General features: G+C 43.5%; 1 protein-coding gene across 1 annotated transcript; it reads right to left on the bottom strand.

The window, feature by feature from the left end:
• Positions 1 to 504: 504 nt before the first annotated feature.
• LOC135110722 (uncharacterized) lies at positions 505 to 18,764 on the bottom strand. Its single transcript, XM_064023350.1, has 4 exons — positions 18,744 to 18,764; positions 17,069 to 17,274; positions 1,365 to 1,571; positions 505 to 1,213 (listed from the first exon to the last, which is right to left on the bottom strand). Exons 1-4 carry the CDS (start codon positions 18,762 to 18,764, stop codon positions 1,189 to 1,191), a joined length of 459 nt encoding a protein of 152 aa, XP_063879420.1. The 3' UTR covers positions 505 to 1,188.
• Between the last annotated feature and the right edge of the window lie 1,734 nt (positions 18,765 to 20,498).

Below are 20,498 nucleotides of genomic sequence, written 5' to 3'. Positions count from 1 at the left end.
AAATCAGAAATCAAGCATTCTGTAACTTCCCTGCGAGAACTGTTTGCTTCCTAAAGCGTTGGACGTCTATGAAAATATGTGGAAAAGTGCAGGGTGGTATCACCAGCATAGGAGTGGATAGGACAAGAAGTTTGGTTTAGAAGGCCATTGATGAATAACAGGAAGAGTGGGTGACAGGACAGAACCCTGAGAAACACCACTATTAATAGATTTAGAACAGTGACCGTCTACCACAGCAGCAATAGAAGAGACAGAAAGGAAACTTGAGATGAAGTTACAGAGAGAAGAATAGAAGCCGTAAGATGGTACTCAAGAAATCAGGGATTTGTGCCATACTCTATCAAAATGCATTTGATATGTCTAAGGGTACGCCAAGTTTCACAAAAAAAAAAAAAACCCTAAAAAAGGATGACCAAGACTCAGTAAAAAAAAGCCATAAGATCACCATTAGAGCGTCCTTGACGCAACCCATACTAGCGATCAGACATGATGTTATGAAGTGATAGATATTTGATAGATATTTGAGATTCCTCCTGTTGAGGAATCGCGGAGATTAGGTAACTCGTACTGCAGCTTGCTAGGCTCGACGTCTTGTGAACAGACAGTAGTAACACTCTGCTTCGTAATCTACTTGTGGTGATCCTAAATCAATGACAGTTTTGAGCTTTCTTTTGAGGTTGGCATCTCAGCTAGGCTCGACTTCTTGTGAACAGATAGTAATAACACTCTGCTTCGTAATCTATTTGTGGTGATCCTAAATCAATGACAGTTTTGAGCTTTCTTTTGAGGCTGGCATCTTAGTAATTTCCTTTAGAGAGGCAGGAAATTAAAGCAATAGGACGGTAGTTGGAGGGACTAGAAGGGTCACCCTTTTTAGAAAAAAGGTTTGATTTAGGCAAACTTCCAGCAAGAAAGATAAGTAGATGTTGATAGGCAGAGTTGGAAGAGTTTGACTTGGCACGGAGGCACAGTTTCGGAGAACAATAGGAGGGACCCTATCAGGTCCATAAACCTGAGAGAGAGAGAGAGAGAGAGAGAGAGAGAGAGAGAGAGAGAGAGAGAGAGAGAGAGAGAGAGATTGTAGACTTGTATACACACAATCCAGTTGAATAAATGTAGCCCAGATGTTTGCCTCATAAATGAATGCACTTTCAGCATCGATGAGTCTGGTCGTCACGGGAATTACAGTTACCACAGGAACTCTTCAGACAGTCTGTATGGGAGAGCCAGAGGGTGATGAGTGGGGCAGAAATGCTGTGGCGACACACACACACACACACACACACACACACTCTCTCTCTCTCTCTCTCTCTCTCTCTCTCTCTCTCTCTCTCTCTCTCTCTCTCTCTCTCTCTCACAAACACCTGCGGAAGCGACCCAACATCCTGATCTTGGCAAAACTGGACAGCTCTCTCTGCTCCTCCTCCGTGATGGGGCTGGTGTCCGGTGCTACAATGCCACCAAACATCATATCGCCCCACACCCTGACGCCGGCAGTGGCCAGCTTGTCAAGGTAGCGCCGCCACATATCTGTCTTCATGCTGCTGGCGGTGAAGCAGATGCTCGTGTATCTGTCAACAGCGGCAGCAGAGAGATGGATAGGTAGAGATAGATATATAGGTAGATAAACTTAGAGCTAGGCACATACACGTATACATAAAAACATACATACATATATGCATGCATGCACACCTACACATTCATATTCATATTTGTGTACATGCAGACATATAGACATACTAGCAGACGAAAAGAAAAGAAAAAAAAATAGATAAGATAGAAAGACAAATAACTGTATAAATAGAAAGACACAAACAGACAGACAAATCATTAAGTTGGCATCCACTCACTGAAGAGAGACAGAGAGAGAGAGAGAGAGAGAGAGAGAGAGAGAGAGAGAGAGAGAGAGAGAGAGAGAGAGAGAGAGAATTACTACTACTACTACTACTACTATTACTAGTAATACACATACTTTATAACAATAATAAAAAAAAAATCCTAAATAATATTTATCTATTTATTGACTTTTTTACTTATAAACAGAAGCATTACTTCAGCACTGAAACACATCTAACATAACCCAGCCTGACCTGACGAAACCTAATCTTACAAGTATGATGATTACTTATAAACAGAAAAATCCTCTCTACGGTCCTAGCCTAATATAACCTAACCTACCCTATTTAACCTAACAAGCCTAACTTGACCCAGTTAACCTAACTAAACATACACATAAGAAAAATCTTAACACCTGGGTATTACTTAAATATCTAAAATCTGACATAACCTATCTAACCTAATCTAACGTGACATACCCTGACAGAATCAGATATATCTTAAGCTCAAAAAGGACCCACCTGAATTTAATTCACCGAACCTAACAAGAACAAAACTATTATGAAAATCTATGTATGTGCTTTCATTGTCTTTGATCATAAACCTAACCTACATAACCTAACCTAGCTCAACCTATTCTAATCTACCTGACCTAACCCATCCCAACCTAACCTAACTTAACCTAACCTAATCTGCCCAATCTAGCCTAGCCTAACTCAAAATAACCTAAGAAAATTATAACGTGATGAATTACTTAAAATACTTAAAGGATTTACTTATATGGTATGTGTGATAGAATGTTCGTTCGTTTGTTTATTTCTTCATATACCTACCTAACTGTTTGTTTGTTTGTTTGCATGCTTTTCTCCTTGATTTTTTTTTCATGTTTGTTTCTTGCTTTCATTTAGCTTTTCTTTTTTCCCCTGCTTTGTTTGTTGCTTTTTTCCCTTGTTTCTTCATATATATATATATATATATATATATATATATATATATATATATATATATATATATATATATATATATATATATATATATATTTTTTATTTATTTATTTGTTTATTTGCAGGTTTGCTTGTTTCCTCCATTCTCACCTCCTTTATTTGTTTATAAATTTATTTCTTTATTTCATAGTTCCTCTAAATTTTTATTCGTTTGTTTCTTTACTTCTTTGCTTTTTTTTTTTTATTTGTTTTCTCATTATTTCCTTTGTTTGTTTCTACTACCACTGCTTGTGCTAGTACTACTACTAATATTACTACTACTACTACTACTACTACTATTATTCTTCCTGCACCTCCTCCTTAATATGTTGTTGTTGTTGTTGTTGTTGTTGTTGTTGTTGTTGTTCTACTTATTATTATTATTATTATTATTATTATTATTATTATTATTATTATTATTATTATTATTATAGTGACAAGAAAATGAGAGAGAGAGAGAGAGAGAGAGAGAGAGGGGGGGGGGGGGGAAACTGACCGACTGCCTTAGCGATTGGACGTACAGTGCTTTGTTCCGTGCTCCTGCTTGATTTGTGATTTTATTATTTGTCCAAACTAGCAATGCTGACGACATACAAGGATATCAAGACTATGCTTGAAATGTAACAAGCATATAACTACGCTATGGAAATTATGATGAAGGACCTTACAAGCAGGATAACGCAAGTTGAGAGTCATAACAATGAATTGATTCGCTCGTTGGAGTTCACACAGAAGGAATTAGAAGAATGGAAGACCGTTAACAAGACACTTATTGAAGAAGTGACAATGTTAAAGAAGGAAATTGGCAAGAAATCTGAGTTTAATGTGAAGCTAGACATGCTACAAAGCCGAATTGATTATCAATAAGCCTACTCAAGACGTAACAACCTACACTTTTATGGCTTCGACGAATCACCGAACGAGACGTAGGAAGAAACGCAAGTTAAGATTCAAAAACTACTTCGAGACAAGTTAGAGATTGGTACGATACAGCTTGAATGAGTTCATAGGTTAGGGTCGAAGTTATCCTCTACTCGTCCCGAACCATTGTTGCGCGACTCAGCAAATTCGAAGATCGTCAGTCAGCCTTACGAAACTAAGCTAAACTGAAGAATACGAATCTACATCAATAAAGACCTGTACGAAGCTTCGGTAAAAGCAAGAAAGGCGCAACTACCGGAATCGAGAAAGGCAAGAGCAGAGGGTAAGTAGCTTATTTCAGTCATACTAAGCTAGTGATCCGTGAAAGAGCAACGCAGACTGAGGACTCTTCTATAGCTGGGTAAGCTGCCTCTGTGGTGATTGTCACTCATGATGAGACCCTTGCTGCTGCAGTCACTCCTGCCCGGACTCCAGATGGTGGTAGAGCTGCTGCTGGTGTCACTCCTGTTTAGACTGCTGCTGGTGACAACGCTGCTGATGGGGTCACTCCTGCACAGACTCTTAGAGGTGCTGGCGCTTTTGCTGCTTTCGATGGTGTTCCTAGTGTTGCTGATGGTGGTGCTCGGGAACCTGGTGCAGCTGGTGCCTTGCTGCAGGTCGCTGGCAGTGATGATGTCCGTGAGAAGGAGAAAGGACAGGAGAATACGACACAACGTAGTAAGAGTAAGCGCAGAAGAAAATAAAATTTGATACGTACTAAACATATAACATCAAATAGTTCTTCCTATCATTAATATTCTTTCAACACTCAAATGATGTGGAAGTAATACAGTTGCTTGGTGATGATTATACTTAATTCTTAATTATGAAGAATTTAATGATTTTGTGAGTGATTATTGTACGTTTCCAAGCTGACCTCCTGGTACTTGCAATGATGGGATAAGCCAGGGACACACATGAGGTAAGCGTAGATCCCTTAATGTCCGAAAAAAAAAAAAAAAAACTGTACAAGGTTGCTGCCTGGAGGTGCGTGCGTACCCCGACAGGCAGGCAAGCAATATTGGGAGAGAGATGCGTGAGGGATGAGGTGCCAAGTCGGCTTTAATAAAGAACGCATCACTGTCCCTTACGAAGTATATTATGCTACATCTTCCCTCTCCCTTCACGCTCATAGCACGCCCTGTCTTAAGCGACGTTCCTGTCCATGATGCGTGCTGAGCGGCGGGGCAAAGCTGGCGGAGGCAGCTGCGCGCCAACTGGGATGACCTCCGTGATCTGCAGATCCTTGGAGAGAGACGGGGACGGACTAAGGAAGCGGTGATTCCTCCACCAGATGCGGCCACTGGGCATCTTCACTAGATAGTCGCTGGATGTACTTATGCTCATGACGGTGCCGACCTTATTCCAGCGCTATGTGGTCGGGTCCTGGACACAAACCACATCGTCAAGTTTAAGCGGTGGGAGATGTCGGGCATGTGCATCGTACCGGGCTGTATCGTCGACAAGGCGAACTGCAGCCTTACGGTCGCAACTCTCTGCTCTGGCCTGATACTCCTCCTGGAAGGCCTTAAAGTGAGCTGATACACAGGAGCGAAGAGGGTGATCGTAGAGGATTTGGGCTGGGGAGCGACCGGTGTGGTTCGGAGTGTTGCGGAGCTCGAGGAGACCCCTGTCGAACGCCTCACAGTCAAGGTTTCCAGAGGGAGCCACCCACCTTCTGAATGAGCTGCTTGACGAACTTCACCGCTGCTTCGGCGTGCCCGTTTGACTGTGGGTAGTGAGGCGTTGACATGTTATGGCGGACACCCCAACGCTCAAGGAAGGTGGTAAACTCCCGGCTAGCAAACTGCGGGCCGCCATCCGTACGCAGGCGAACTGGAACGCCCAAGTCGCGGAAGAGATGCCTGAAGTGGCGAACAGTTCCAGAAGAGGTCATGTCTGCACCGCAAGACACCACCACAGGCCAACCAGGCCTAGGCCTGGCCTAGGCCAGGCCAACAGGCTGTCACCCTTTCTTCTCCGTTGGGCTCCTCCGATCACAATCTCATATTTTTATCTTGTCCTATCACTCCAATCCCTCCTCAGGATCCCCCTAAGCGAAGGTGCCTCTGGCGTTTTGCCTCTGTTAGTTGGGGGGACCTGAGGAGGTATTTTGCTGATCTTCCTTGGAATGACTACTGCTTCCGTGTCAGAGACCCGTCTTTGTGTGCTGAGCGCATAACAGAGGTGATAGTGTCTGGCATGGAGGCATACATTCCTCACTCTTTCTCTCGTCCTAAACCTTCTAAACCTTGGTTTAACACAGCTTGTTCTCGTGCTACACATGATAGAGAGGTGGCCCACAAAAGGTACTTAAAACTTCCATCACCAGAATCTCATGCACTTTATATTTCTGCCCGGAACCATGCCAAGTCTGTTCTCCAACTAGCCAAAAACTCCTTCATTAACAGAAAATGTCAAAACCTTTCAAGATCTAACTCCCCTCGTTTCACCAAAATCTCTAAAAGAGGATGACCAAGACTCAGTAAGGAAAGCCAGAAGATCACCAGTAGAGAGGCCTTGACGGAACCCATACTAGCGATCAGAAAGAAGGTTGTGAAATGATAGATGTTTAAGAATCTTCCTGTTGAGGATAGATTAAAAAAAACTTTAGATAGGCAGGAAATTAAAGCAATAGGACGGTAGTTTAAGGGATTAGAACGGTCATCCTTTTTAGGAACAGGTTGAATGCAAGCAAACTTCCAGGAAGAAGGAAAGGTAGATGTTGACAGACAGAGCTGAAAGAGTTTGACTAGGCAAGGTGCAAGCACGGAGGCACAGTTTCAGAGAACAATAGGAGGGATTCCATCAGGTCCATAAGTCTTCCGAGGTTTAGGACAGCGAGGGCATGGAAAACATCATTGCGAAGAATTTTAATACATGGCATTAAGTAGTCAGAGGATGGAGGAGAGGGAGGAATCTCATGCACTTCATATTTCTGCCCGGAACCATGCCAAGTCTGTTCTCCAACTAGCCAAAAACTCCTTCATTAACAGAAAATGTCAAAACCTTTCAAGATCTAACTCCCCTCGTTTCACCAAAATCTCTAAAAGAGGATGACCAAGACTCAGTAAGGAAAGCCAGAAGATCACCAGTAGAGAGGCCTTGACGGAACCCATACTAGCGATCAGATAGAAGGTTGTGAAATGATAGATGTTTAAGAATCTTCCTGTTGAGGATAGATTAAAAAAAACTTTAGATAGGCAGGAAATTAAAGCAATAGGACGGTAGTTTAAGGGATTAGAACGGTCATCCTTTTTAGGAACAGGTTGAATGCAAGCAAACTTCCAGGAAGAAGGAAAGGTAGATGTTGACAGACAGAGCTGAAAGAGTTTGACTAGGCAAGGTGCAAGCACGGAGGCACAGTTTCGAAAAACAATAGGAGGGATTCCATCAGGTCCATAAGTCTTACGAGGTTTAGGACAGCGAGGGCATGGAAAACATCATTGCGAAGAATTTTAATACGTGGCATTAAGTAGTCAGAGGATGGAGGAGAGGGAGGAACAAGCCCAGAATCGTCCAAGGTAGAGTTTTTAGCAAAGGTTTGAGCGAAGAGTTCAGCTTTAGAAATAGATGTGATAGCAGTGGTGCCATCTAGTTGAAATAAAGGAGGGAAAGAAGAAGCAAAGTTATTGGAGATATTCTTGGCTAGATGCCAGAAATCACGAGGGAAGATAGATCTTGAAAGGTTTTGACATTTTCTGTTAATGAAGGAGTTTTTGGCTAGTTGGAGAACAGACTTGGCATGGTTCCGGGCAGAAATATAAAGTGCATGAGATTCTGGTGATGGAAGGCTTAAGTACCTTTTGTGGGCCACCTCTCTATCATATACGAGTATAGCACGAGAACAAGCTGTGTTAAACCAAGGCTTAGAAGGTTTACGACGAGAAAAAGAGTGAGGAATGTACGCCTCCATGCCAGACACTATCACCTCTGTTATGCGCTCAGCACACAAAGACGGGTCTCTGACACGGAAGCAGTAGTCATTCCAAGGAAAATCAGCAAAATACCTCCTCAGGTCCCCCCAACTAGCAGAGGCAAAACGCCAGAGGCACCTTCGCCTAGGGGGATCCTGAGGAGGGACTGGAGCGATAGGATAAGATAAAGATATGAGATTGTGATCGGAGGAGCCCAACGGAGAAGAAAGGGTGACAGCATAAGCAAAAGGATTAGAGGTCAGGAAAAGGTCAAGAATGTTGGGCGTATCTCCAAGACGGTCAGGAATACGAGTAGGGTGTTGCACCAATTCCTCTAGGTCATAGAGGATAGCAAAGTTGTAGGCTAGTTCACCAGGATGGTCAGTGAAGGGAGAGGAAAGCCAAAGCTGGTGGTGGTATGTCTTCTACCGCTATTTTCATGCTAACTGCTCTTCTTATCTTGGTAACTGCATGCCTTCCCTCCTTCTGGGGCCTCACTGCACAAGACTTTCTTCTTCCTCTCACCCCTATTCTGTCCACCTCTCTAACGCAAGAGTTAACCAGTATTCTCAATCATTCATCCCTTTCTCTGGTAAACTCTGGAACTCCCTGTCTGCTTCTGTATTTCCACCTCCCTATGACTTGAATTCCTTCAAAAGGGATGTTTCAAGACACTTATTCATCATTTTTTAACCACTGCTTTGACCCTTTTATGGGACTGGCATTTCAGTGGGCATTTTTTTTATTAGATTTTTGTTGCCCTTGGCCAGTGTCCTTCCTACATAAAAAAAAAAGAAGGATTAGAGGTCAGGAAAAGGTCAAGAATGTTGGGCGTATCTCCAAGACGGTCAGGAATACGAGTAGGGTGTTGCACCAATTGCTCTAGGTCATGGAGGATAGCAAAGTTGTAGGCTAGTTCACCAGGATGGTCAGTGAAGGGAGAGGAAAGCCAAAGCTGGTGGTGAACATTGAAGTCTTCGAGAATGGAGATCTCTGCAAAAGGGAAGAGGGTCAAGAATGTGCTCCACTTTGGAAGTTAAGTAGTCAAAGAATTTCTTATAATCAGAGGAGTTAGGTGAGAGGTATACAGCATAGATAAATTTAGTATGAGAGTGACTCTGTAGTCGTAGCCAGATGGTGGAAAACTCGGAAGATTCAAGAGCGTGGGCACGAGAGCAGGTTAAGTCATTGAGCACATAAACGCAGCATCCAGCTTTGGATCGAAAGTGAGGATAGAGAAAGTAGGAGGGAACAGAAAAGGGGCTACTGTCAGCTGCCTCAGACACCTGAGTTTTAGTGAGGAAAAGAAGATGAGGTTTAGAAGAGGAGAGGTAGTGTTCTACAGATTGAAAATTAGATCTTAGACCGCGAATGTTGCAGAAGTTAATGAAGAAAAAGTTGAGGGGGGTGTCAAGACACTTAGGGTCATCGACAGAAAGGTAGTCCGATCTGGGGACATTTATGGTCCCCTTCCCAGATGGGGACTCCGAGGCTGGTGTAGGAGTCGCCATGATGATTTTAAAATTTTTGAGTGAAGGGTGTGTGTGTGTTATTAGGTGCCTGTAGTTTTGTGTGGAGGAAGAGAGTTGTCTTTAGAGGGCAGGCTGTGACTGCCCCCTTGTGTTGTGAGACACAAATGGAAACGTTCAGTGAGGTCACAGCTGGGTTTAATGATAAGTTGGTAAGGACACCTCACCAGAGTAAATAACAACAATCATTAACTCCCTTAAAGAATCAGCGCCAGGATTTGGTAATATTTACACTAAAGTTCTTAAGAAAACTCCTTTAGTATTAGTTCCAGTAATTTCTAAAATGATAAATAAATCTTTTCAAACAGGTATTTTCCTGAGAGGCTGAAGATTGCTAAAGTGATTCCGGTTTATAAAGGAGGGAAGGAGGATGACATTATTAACTACCGGCCCATTTTCATACTTCCTTGTGTTAGCAAGATCCATTAAAAAGAGCAATGTATAAAAGAATTCCTTAATAATAACCATATTTTAACTAAATGCCAGTTTGGCTTCAGAAAAAAATAAATAGAATAATATATATATATATATATATATATATATATATATATATATATATATATATATATATATATATATATATATATATATATATATATATATATATATATATATATTTTTTTTTTAACGTCTAGTTTTCCCTAGTCTGTTAGGGCTGAGACGGTGCCTCCTGATGAAGGACTTTTGGATTTGGCATTTGGGAACCGTTACCCCGAGTGGATGCCCTTCCTACCCTCGGACCGTAGCCAGGATTCGAACCCGTGCGCCTGATGACCACATGGCCCCCAAAGCGCGCGCGGTTCCACTGTACCACGGCGGCTCCCAATATATATATATATATATATATATATATATATATATATATATATATATATATATATATATATATATATATATATATATATATATATATATATATATATATATATATATATATATATATATATATATATATATTCTCCGGTTAGCCTTAACTAAATTAGGTGGTTTAATTCTAAATAATTTGGGTAAGGATAAAATTATTATCAGTGATCAGTTATCAGTTGATCTAAGAAAAAAAAAAATCTTGAAAGTCTTTAAGTGGTACAAGTCTTTTAGTGGTATAAGAATTATAACAAGGAGGGTGTAAGCAAAATTCTTAGGATCAGCAACCAGGATAGAACAAAATTAATGGGTTCAAGCTTGAAAAAGAAATAGGTTTAGGAAAGAGATAAAAAGAAATTGGTTCTCAAATAGAGTGGTAGATGAGTGGAACGGACTCAGTAATCATGTTAATGCTAGGACATTAGGGAGCTTTAAGAGAAAAAAAAATAGACGGGTTGATTGGATGGGGATGATAGGTTGAAATAGATAGGTATATTTCATACAGGGACTGCCACGTGTAAGCCTGGTCATTTCTTGTAGCTTCCCTTATTTCTTATGTTCCTATGTTCTTAAACGATTTTTGATACCTTAGATCATGAGATAATGATCCAGAAACTAACTTGCTATGGAATAAGGGATAAATATTATAATGACTGGTTTAGGAATTATTTGAACAACAAATTACAATGTACAATTCTTAACAATACAAGCTCTGATTACATCAGTGTCACAACAGGAGTGCCACAAGGTTCTACATTTGGTCCATTGTTATTTTTCCTCTACATAAATGAAATTAAGTCATCACAATTATTAAATTTTACAATTTTTTGCTGATGATACAAATATTACATATCGACAAAAAACTCCCTGACTATGACTCTAAATACTGAACTTAATAAAATATCTTCTTGGTTACTAAGCAATAAACTTTCATTAAACGTGCAAAATACAATTTCATCTTGTATTCTCAGGTAACAAGCTTCGGTGAGACTCATATCGAAATTTATGGGCAAGAAATAAAAAGGGTTCGTTCAATGAAATATTTAGGAGTACTAGTTGATGATGAAACTTGTTTGGAGTGAATATGTTGAGAAAATAAATTCTAAATTATCAAAATCATCAGGAATACTCTACAAAATTAGGAATTTGTTATCTATTGATACATTATTACTCTTTATTTTATCCGTATCTGCAATATTGTAATGTTGTCTTGGTTACGGCCACGAAGACTACACTGAATTCCCTAGTTCTGATTCAAAAGAGAATTGTACGTACACTGAGTAATGTTGGCCATTATGAACACACAGCTCCTTTATTTAAAAACCTAAAAATATCGAAAATTTCTGATATATACAAATTAGAATGTTTAATACAAGATCAGTTGCAAAGACAAGATGTCATTCATTTACAGACAGCCTCGGGCACACACAACATAACTACCAGACACAGGCACAACCTCAGACCGATATTTCCACAGAATGAACTCCAAAAAAGCTTCGTAACTTATTATGGATGTGTACAATATAATGCTTCACCAGAAAGTGAAAAAAAAAAAAATAATAATTATATTTTTTTTTATTTTTAGTAGAATTAAGTTGAAACAGTTAAGATTAGAAGATTATATTGAATTATCAATGTAGGAGTACTTATGAGTAGTTGTTTGTATATGTATATGTATGTTTGTCTTATAGTTGACTGTATATGTCAGGATACATATGGATGTGATAAAATATCTTTAGTTAGTCAAATTGTTACAAAGGAAGCTTTTGTTTTCTGTATTTCAGCAATTTTAAGTTGAAATTTGTTGGCTAAGGTCAACAAAGTAATAGGTGATATGAAATTTTAAGGGCCTGTGCAAAAAAATGGATTAATGGGCCCTGCCATGATACATAAATCTTTGTATTATATTATTGTGTTATTATAATTGGTAATAAATGTTTTGAATTTGAATTTCAAAATTTGAATTTGAGAGAGAGAGAGAGAGAGAGAGAGAGAGAGAGAGACCGTTGGAGGCAGTGGTGGAGATCAGGGAAGCCCAGACCTCTTAGACACGCGGCAGCAGAAGCAGACCCCACCACTAATACAGCTACCGCTGCTGCCACCGCCACCGCCACCACAGTCGCCGCCGCAGCATCAGCACCCGCCGACACCGACGCTGACTCCGCCGCTGCCGCCGCCGCCGCCACCAACACCACCACCACCATCAACAACAACAACAGGAGCAGAAGCAGCAGCAACGACAGTAACAACAGGAGCAGTATCAGCAGCAACAACAATGGCAGAAACAACAACAACAACAACAGGAGCAACAGCAACAAGAGGAGGAAGAAACGAGGTCAGCAGCAATTAGGACCTCACTCCACCACACCAGGTGCGCCACCCAACCCTCCCTCAACCCAGCCCCACCTACATCATCTTAGATCCCAAAGGAGCGTCAGAGGTGGAGACAGACCACGCTGCGACTACCGCTCCCGCCTCGGACACACATCCGAGGTGTGTTACAGCCGCACTGCTGATATAAGGCAGGAAACGATTCTCAGAAGGGTCCTGACAGAAGGATGGAGAAAAGAGTTAAATCCTCACCCTCAGCTGCCCTTTAGAGACTCCCCTCTCCACCCCTGCCCACCATCATGCCAACCATAACCCAGGCAACACCACGACTGGAGCCCACTCATCTGGTAAGGAAGGCAGTAACGCGCCTCTCCCTGTCAAGGTAGCCCTAAGTCAAACCAGCACCAAGGAAAAACAAAAGACAGGCCACCTCAGCCGACACCTGACTGTTGTGTCGGCCAACGTGAGGGGTCCTCACATCAACCTTGGTGATCTCACCCACAACTTTGTCCTCCGACACAAAGCGGACATTGTTCCCGTCACGGAAACGTGGCTCAGTGGTGAGGTGGAGCCGACGTTTGGCAACATCCCGGGCTAAACAAAGTGGGTGAGGAAGGACCGTGAGCATAGAGTGGGCGGAGGCGTGGCTGCCTGCTTCAAACACGGCCTCCAAACTCAAGAAATTGACATCGTGCTGCCTGAAGGAATGGAGGCGCTGTCCTTCAGAGTGGTGATAAATGACAGCACAGGACTCCTCCTGTGTGTCATGTACCGTCCCCCAAGGCAAGGACGTTCAGCGCTGGATTTCCTGACGGAGGAAGTGGACACTATGCTACAGCAGCACAAGTGTTCCCACGTCAAGATTCTGGGGTATCTAAACTTCCACCTGCAGCAGGATGCCTTCAACAGCCTCCTGATGGTGCAGGGTCTGACGAATCACGTGTCCTTCCCTACACATGAGAGGGGAGGGTCGCTGGACCCAGTGCTAACAGATCTCCCTGACTCCAGCATCGTCCGCCATCAACTGGGGACGGTGGGCACCTCCGACTACCACGCCGTGCTGGCACGCGTCAAGCTGGACATAGCGAGGGAGGCCGCCGCCCCGCGCACTATCTGGCTGAGGGAGCAGGCTGACTGGGCATACCTGAGACACGACATCGTTCGCTTGGACTGGGACGCCCTACTGATAGGCAACGCGGAGGAAAAGGCCCGTGCCCTCACCACCAAGCTCCTTGCCCTCCAGCAGCAACACGTTCCCAGCAGAAGGTACCTCGGTAGGCCTAGTGACCCTGCTTGGTTCGGTTACCGATGCCGAGCGGCCGCTGAGGCTAAACACGCAGCCTGGGTGAGGTACAAACGTCGTCCAACACACTACAACTGGGCCTAACATCGTGTGGCGTGTAGACGGGTGACAGCTACCTGCATGTGGGCGAGACGGCAGCAGCGAGAAGACATGAGGCGAAAGCTCTGTGGCTCAGGGATTGGCCACAAGACCTAGTGGAGGCTTGTCAAGGAGCAGCAAGGGACAGGCCACCGGGACACTGTTCCTCCACTAACAAGGCTGGACGGGACAACAGCCACCAGCAGTGAGGACAAGGCTTCTCTACTCGCTGAGTTTTCGCAGAGATGTCAGTCACTGATCCGGGTAGACGTCCATCTCACCTCCCTCACGAAACAGACCACACCGTCGCCGATGTTAAAAGTAGAAGGCCGGAAGTAATATTAAAGTTATACTTGGCGCTGGTCAGACCTCATCTAGACTACGCTGTGCAGTTCTGGTCCCCACATTACAGGAAAGATATAGGTCTATTAGAATCAGTTCAGAGGAGAATGACTAAAAGGATACAGGGGATGAGGAGTATTCCTTACGAGGCGAGGTTGAAGCTGTTAAATTTACATTCTTTAGAGAGACGTAGATTAAGAGGGGACCTGATAGAAGTCTTTAAGTGGTATAAGGGTTATAACAAGGGAGATGTAAGCAAAATTCTTAGGATCAGCAACCAGGGTAGAACAAGAAGTAACGGGTTCAAGCTTAAAAAATTTAGGTTTAGGAAGGAGATAGGAAAAAATTGGTTCTCAAATAGAGTGGTAGATGAGTGAAACGGACTCAGTAATCATGTAGTTAGTGCTAGGACACTAGAGAGCTTTAAGAGAAGATTAGACAAGTTTATGGATGGGGATAACAGATGGAAATAGGTAGGTATATTTCATACAGGAACTGCCACGTGTAAGCCTGGTCGCTTCTTGCAGCTTCCCTTATTTTTTATGTTCTTATGTTCTTGTGATGTTCAGGTGACACGTGGACAGGTGGAGCGGCTAATGAGGGAAGTAGAGGAGAACAAAGCCACCGGCCCGGACGACATCACCCCGCGGATCCTCAAACGCTGGGCCAGTGAGCTGTCAGGTCCTCTCACCAGCGTCTTCAGGTCCTGCCTGATGGAGCACAGGCCGGCCGTCTCTATATGGAAGGAGGCGCGAGTGGTACCAGCCCACAAGAAGAACTCAAAGTCTGAGCCCAGCAACTACAGGCCCATCTAACTGCTCTCCGTGGTGGGGAATTTGCTGGAGTAGGTAGTGGCAGGTGTCATCTGTCATCACCTGAGTGAGCACCACCTCTTCTCAGACAGGCAGTTCGGCTTCCGGCCTGGCCGCTCAACAGCGGACCTACTCACCCTCCTCTCCCAAGGCTGGCAGGATGCCCTGGACGAAGGTCTGGATACTCTTGTGGTGGCCCTGGACATTGCTGGGGCCTTTGATAGGGTCTGGCACGCGGGGCTTGTAAAAAAGCTTTGCGCCAAGGATATCCAGGGCAACCTCCTTGCACTGCTCGAGGACTACCTCCAGGGGAGAACCCTCCGGGTAGTCATCAATGGACAGGCATCCCAGCCGTTACCTATACAGGCCTCAGTTCCACAGGGTTCAGTGTTGGGCCCGACCCTTTGGAACATACATCGATAACCTCCTGCGGCAAATACCGACTCTGCTTGCATACGACGACGACTGCAGTCTCTCCTGCTCCTACTGCCGCTCCGACAGTCAGCGAGTCGTCAGAGAGCTGAACAGACAGCTCAGGCTGGTGATGGAGTGGGGAGAGGCATGGAAAGTTAGCTTCGCTCCAGAAAAGACGCAGGCCATGGTCATCTCACGGTCCCCAGCTGCCTCCCCGGCCATCTCAGGCTGTCTGAGTTTTAGAGGCCAGACGTTTCCCCTCCAGGAACACGTGAAATTGCTGGGAGTGACAGTGAACTGCGGCCTGCGCTTTGACCGCCATGTTGCTACTGTTGCCAACCAGGCCTCCCAGCGGGTCTCTGCACTATGTCGGATGTCAGGAAACCTCGACTCCCGGGGCATCCTCACACTGTACAAGGCTCAGATACGGCCTTCTATGGAGTACAGTGCCTTGTCCTGGATGTCGAGTGCCCCCACCCACTTGCAGAGACTGGATGCTGTGAAACGACGTGCCCTGCGCTTGGTGGGGATGGACGGACAGCAGCAGCAGCAGGAGGAGCAGACCGGAGTCACGTCGCTGGAGCATCGGCGGGACGTGTCGTCGCTGGTGGTCCAGTACAAGGCCCGGGTTCTGGAGGTCCCTCATCTCAGCTCGCTAGGGCTCCCACCACGAACTGTCCAGAGGGAGTCCAGTGACATTCTGGTGCAGGTGCCTCGATCTTACTTGAGGCAGCACCAGAGCTTTTACACAGCCAGAACCTCCAGACTGTGGAATGTGTTTACGGCAGCCACGAGTGATACACAGACAATGACACTCCAGCAAGTGAAAGTGGCTGCACACAGGTGGCGTAAAACACCAACTCCCACACTAGTGCTGTATTAATCATGTGTATATATATATAGTAGGATGAGTTCGCTTTTGTATATATTTTCTTCTTTATATTTAAGTATAGGCTTTTTAAATAGCAGTATAAAAAAAAAAAACGTGTTTTTTTAAGCCTGATGTAAATTTTACTTAAATAAAAGAGAGAGAGAGAGAGAGAGAGAGAGAGAGAGAGAGAGAGAGAGAGAGATAATATAATCCCTCCATTCTCTCTCTCTCTCTCTCTCTCTCTCTCTCTCTCTCTCTCTCTCTCTCTCTCTCTCTCTCTCCCCTTGTTCCTCTTCTTCATTTTTTACTTCACTCATTATTATTCATGATATCTTCTTTGTTTATTCTGTTCCTCTTCCTTTATTCTTTTCCTTCTCTTCTCATTATTTTTACTCATCTTTCTCTTTTATTTATTTATTTGTTTATTTATTGTGTCTATCTCTCCTTTCCATATCCTCATCTCTCATTCCCTTTTATTACTTCCACTCACCCATTCACTGACACAGTAAGAAAGGAAGAGAGAGAGAGAGAGAGAGAGAGAGAGAGAGAGAGAGAGAGAGAGAGAGAGAGAGAGAGAGAGAGAGAGAGAGAGAGAGAGAGAGAGAGAGGAGGGGGATGGGGGGAGGGGAGGGGACGGAGAGGAGAAGAAAAGAGAGGAGAAGAGAGGAGAGGAGAGAAGAGAAGAGAAGAGATGAAAGGAGAAGAGAAGAGAAAAGGAGAGGAGAAGAGAGGAGGGGAGAGAAGGGGAGGTGAGGGGAGGAGATGGGAGAGGAGGGAAGGGAAGGGGAGAGGAGAGGAGAGGAGAGGAGGGAAGGATAGAAGGGGGGCAGGAAGAGAAGAAAAACAGCAATGTTGGCGCACACTCACGGATGCTGTGTGGGCTGCAGGCGTCGTGCTATCTGGGCCGCCTCTTCCATCAGCGTCTCGTCCACGCCAGACAACACGAGACGCACCTCTGGGCAGTAAGGTAACCGTGTGGTGCACGCCTGTGTCCTCACAGCACCCACGGGGACGAGTAGGCCTGCAGTGATGTACCATTCCTCTCGGTATATGTTGCAGGGACTGTAAGCACGCTGTACACCTACCCACACTCACAGACACAGACACACACACACACACACACACACACACACACACACACACATACATACACACACACCCACATGTTTATCTATCTATCTATATATCTATGTATCTGTCGATCTAAATGTCCGTTTATCCATTTCTCTTCCTCTCTCTCTCTCTCTCTCTCTCTCTCTCTCTCTCTCTCTCTCTCTCTCTCTCTCTCTCTCTCTCTCTGTGTGTGTGTGTGTGTGTGTGTGTGTGTGTGTGTGTGTGTGTGTGTGTGTGTGTGTGTGTGTGTGTGTGTGTGTGTGCAGATGACACACAAATCCTCCACCAGAATTTTCTATGAAATATGTCAGAATTGGTTGATGTAACTGAATCTACTTTGTCCAAAGCTAAATCATACTTCCTCAGGAATGAGTTAATGGTTAATCCAAACAAAATACAATGATTTTTTGTTGGCAATATATCCCTTTGCTCACGCATACTAGATGATTCAGTAATAAGGTCTGGCGGCACCAGCATCAATCCAAGTACATATGTAAAAAATTTGGGCCTACACATGGACTAGTTTATGAATTTTGATGCCCACATAAATGCGCTAAATAAAACAGTTATAGGTATGCTAACGTAGATCTGTCAGCTTAATTCATACTGCAACATAAAAAAAAAAAACATACAAAAAAAAAACATTATACACACATTAGAACTGAGCTACATCAGTTACTGTTTGTGGATTTGGGGATGCACTAACATCACCTTAATAGATAAAATACAAAAACTTCAGAATTTTGCTGCAAAAGTTGCCACCGTGGTTGCACTATTTCCCAATGATTTGTGACGTAGCCACAAGTGCCACCAGGCCCAACATTCCTGACCTTTTCCTAACCTCTAATCCTTCTGTTTATGCTGTCACCCTTTTTTTCTCCGTTGGGCTCCTCCGATTACAATCTTGTATCTATATCTTGTCTAACCGCTCCAATCCCTCCTCAGGATTACTCTAAGCGATGGTGACTCTGGCGTTTTGCCTCTGCCAGTTGGGGGGACCTGAGGAGGTATTTTCCTGATTTTCCTTACAATGACCAATGCTTCCGTGTCAGAGACTCATCTCTGTGCGTCGAGTGCACAACAGAGGTGATAGTGTCTGGTATGGAGGCGTACATTCCTCACTCTTTTTCTTGACCTAAATCTTCCAAACGTTGGTTTAACAACCGATAGAGAGATGGCCCACAAAAGGTACTTAAGCCTTCCATCACCAGAATCTCGTGCGTGTGTTTATATTTCTGCCCAGAACCATGTCAAGTCTGTTCTCCAACTAGCCAAAATCTTTCAAGATCTAACTCCCCTCGCAACTTCTGGCATCTAGCCAAAAATATTTCCAATAACTTTTCTTCTTCTTTTTTTTTCCTCCTTTATTTCAACCAGATGGCATCACTGCTATCACATCTATCTCTAAATCTGAACTTTTCGCTCAAACCTTTGCTAAAAACTCTACCATGGACCTTCCGGGCTTGTTCCTACTTCTCCTCCACCATCTGACTACTTCATGTTTCCCATGCCCTCGCTGTTCTTAACTCTCGGACCCGATGGGGTCCCTTCTAATGTGCTCCAAAACTGTGCCTCCGTGCCTGCACCTTGCTTAGTCAAACTCTTTCAGTTCTGTCTGTCAACATCTACCTCTCCTTCTTGGTTTAAGTTTGCCTACATTCAGACTGTTTCTAAAAAGAGTGACCGTTCTAATCCCACAAACTACCGTCCTATTGCTTTAATAGGCTTTAATAGGGCTTTAATAGGGTGATCTTTTGGCTTTCCTTGCTTAGTCTTGGTCATCCTCTTTTAGAGATTTTGGTGAAGCTTTTGATTATCAAGAGTTTAGCACAAAGTTTTCATTTCCAAACTACCATCCTACAGCTTTTATTCGTCTCTCTGTAACATCATCTCAAATTTTCTTTCTGACCGTTCTATTGCTGCTGTGGTAGGCGGTCACTGTTCTTCTATATCAGGATTCTGTCCTATCATCCACTCTCTTCTTGTTATTCATCATTGACTTTCTAAACCAAACTTCTTGTCCTGTCCACTCCTACGCTGATGATACCATCCTGCACTTTTCCACGTGTTTTCATAGACGTCCAACCCTTCAGTAAATAAACATTTAATTCAGAGAAGTCATAGAACGCCTGACCTCTGATCTTTATAAAATTTCTGACTGAGGCAGAGCAAAATTGGTATTGTTTAATGCCTCAAAAACTCAATTCCTTCATCTATCAACTCGACACAACCTTCCAGACAATTATCCCTCTTCTTCAATGACACTCAGCTGTCCCCCTCTTCTACACTGAACATTCTCGGTCTGTCCCTTACTTATAATCTAAAGTGGAAACTTTACATCTCATCTCTAGTTAAAACAGCTTTCATTAAGTTAAGTATGAATAGATGTCTCCGCCAATATTTCTCACACCCCCAGCTGCTGACTCTGTGCAAGTGCCTATTCCGTCCATGTATGGAGTATGTTTCACATGTCACTCAAACTGCTCTTCTAGACAGAGTGGAATCAAAAGCTTTTCGTCTCATAAGAACATAAGAACATAAGAAATAAGGGAAGCTGCAAGAAGCGACCAGGCTTACACGTGGCAGTCCCTGTATGAAATATACCTACCTATTTCCATCTATTATCCCCATCCATAAATCTGTCTAATCTTCTCTTAAAACCTCTCTAGTGTCCTAGCTCTAACAACATGATTACTGAGTCCATTCCACTCATACCACTCTATTTGAGAACCAATTTTTTTTCCTTTCTCCTTCCTAAACCTAAATTTTTCAAGCTTGAACCCGTTATTTCTTGTTCTACCCAGGTTGCTGATCCTAAGAATTTTGCCTACATGCCCCTTGTTATAACCCTTATACCACTTAAAGACTTCTATCAGGTCCCCTCTTAACCTACGTCTTTCTAAAGAATGTAAATTTAACAACTTCAATCTCGCCTCGTAAGGAATACTTCTCATCGCCTGTATTCTTTTAGTCAAGGTCTAATAGTTTTAGTCAAGGTCTTTAGTTTAGGTCTAATAGACCTATATCTTTCCTATAATGTGAGGACCAGAACTGCACAGCGTAGTCTAGATGAGGTCTGACCAGCTCCAAGTATAACTTTAATATTACTTCCGGCCTTCTACTTTTAACATTCCTAGTACCCTATTTGCCCTGTTTCTGGCCTCTATGCATCGTTTCCCTAGAC

The sequence above is a fragment of the Scylla paramamosain genome, chromosome 20, assembly GCF_035594125.1.
Source record: "Scylla paramamosain isolate STU-SP2022 chromosome 20, ASM3559412v1, whole genome shotgun sequence".
Classification (NCBI taxonomy): Eukaryota; Metazoa; Arthropoda; class Malacostraca; order Decapoda; family Portunidae; genus Scylla; species Scylla paramamosain.
Note: the sequence above shows the minus strand (reverse complement) of the source record. Positions and strands in the feature narration are given on the sequence as shown.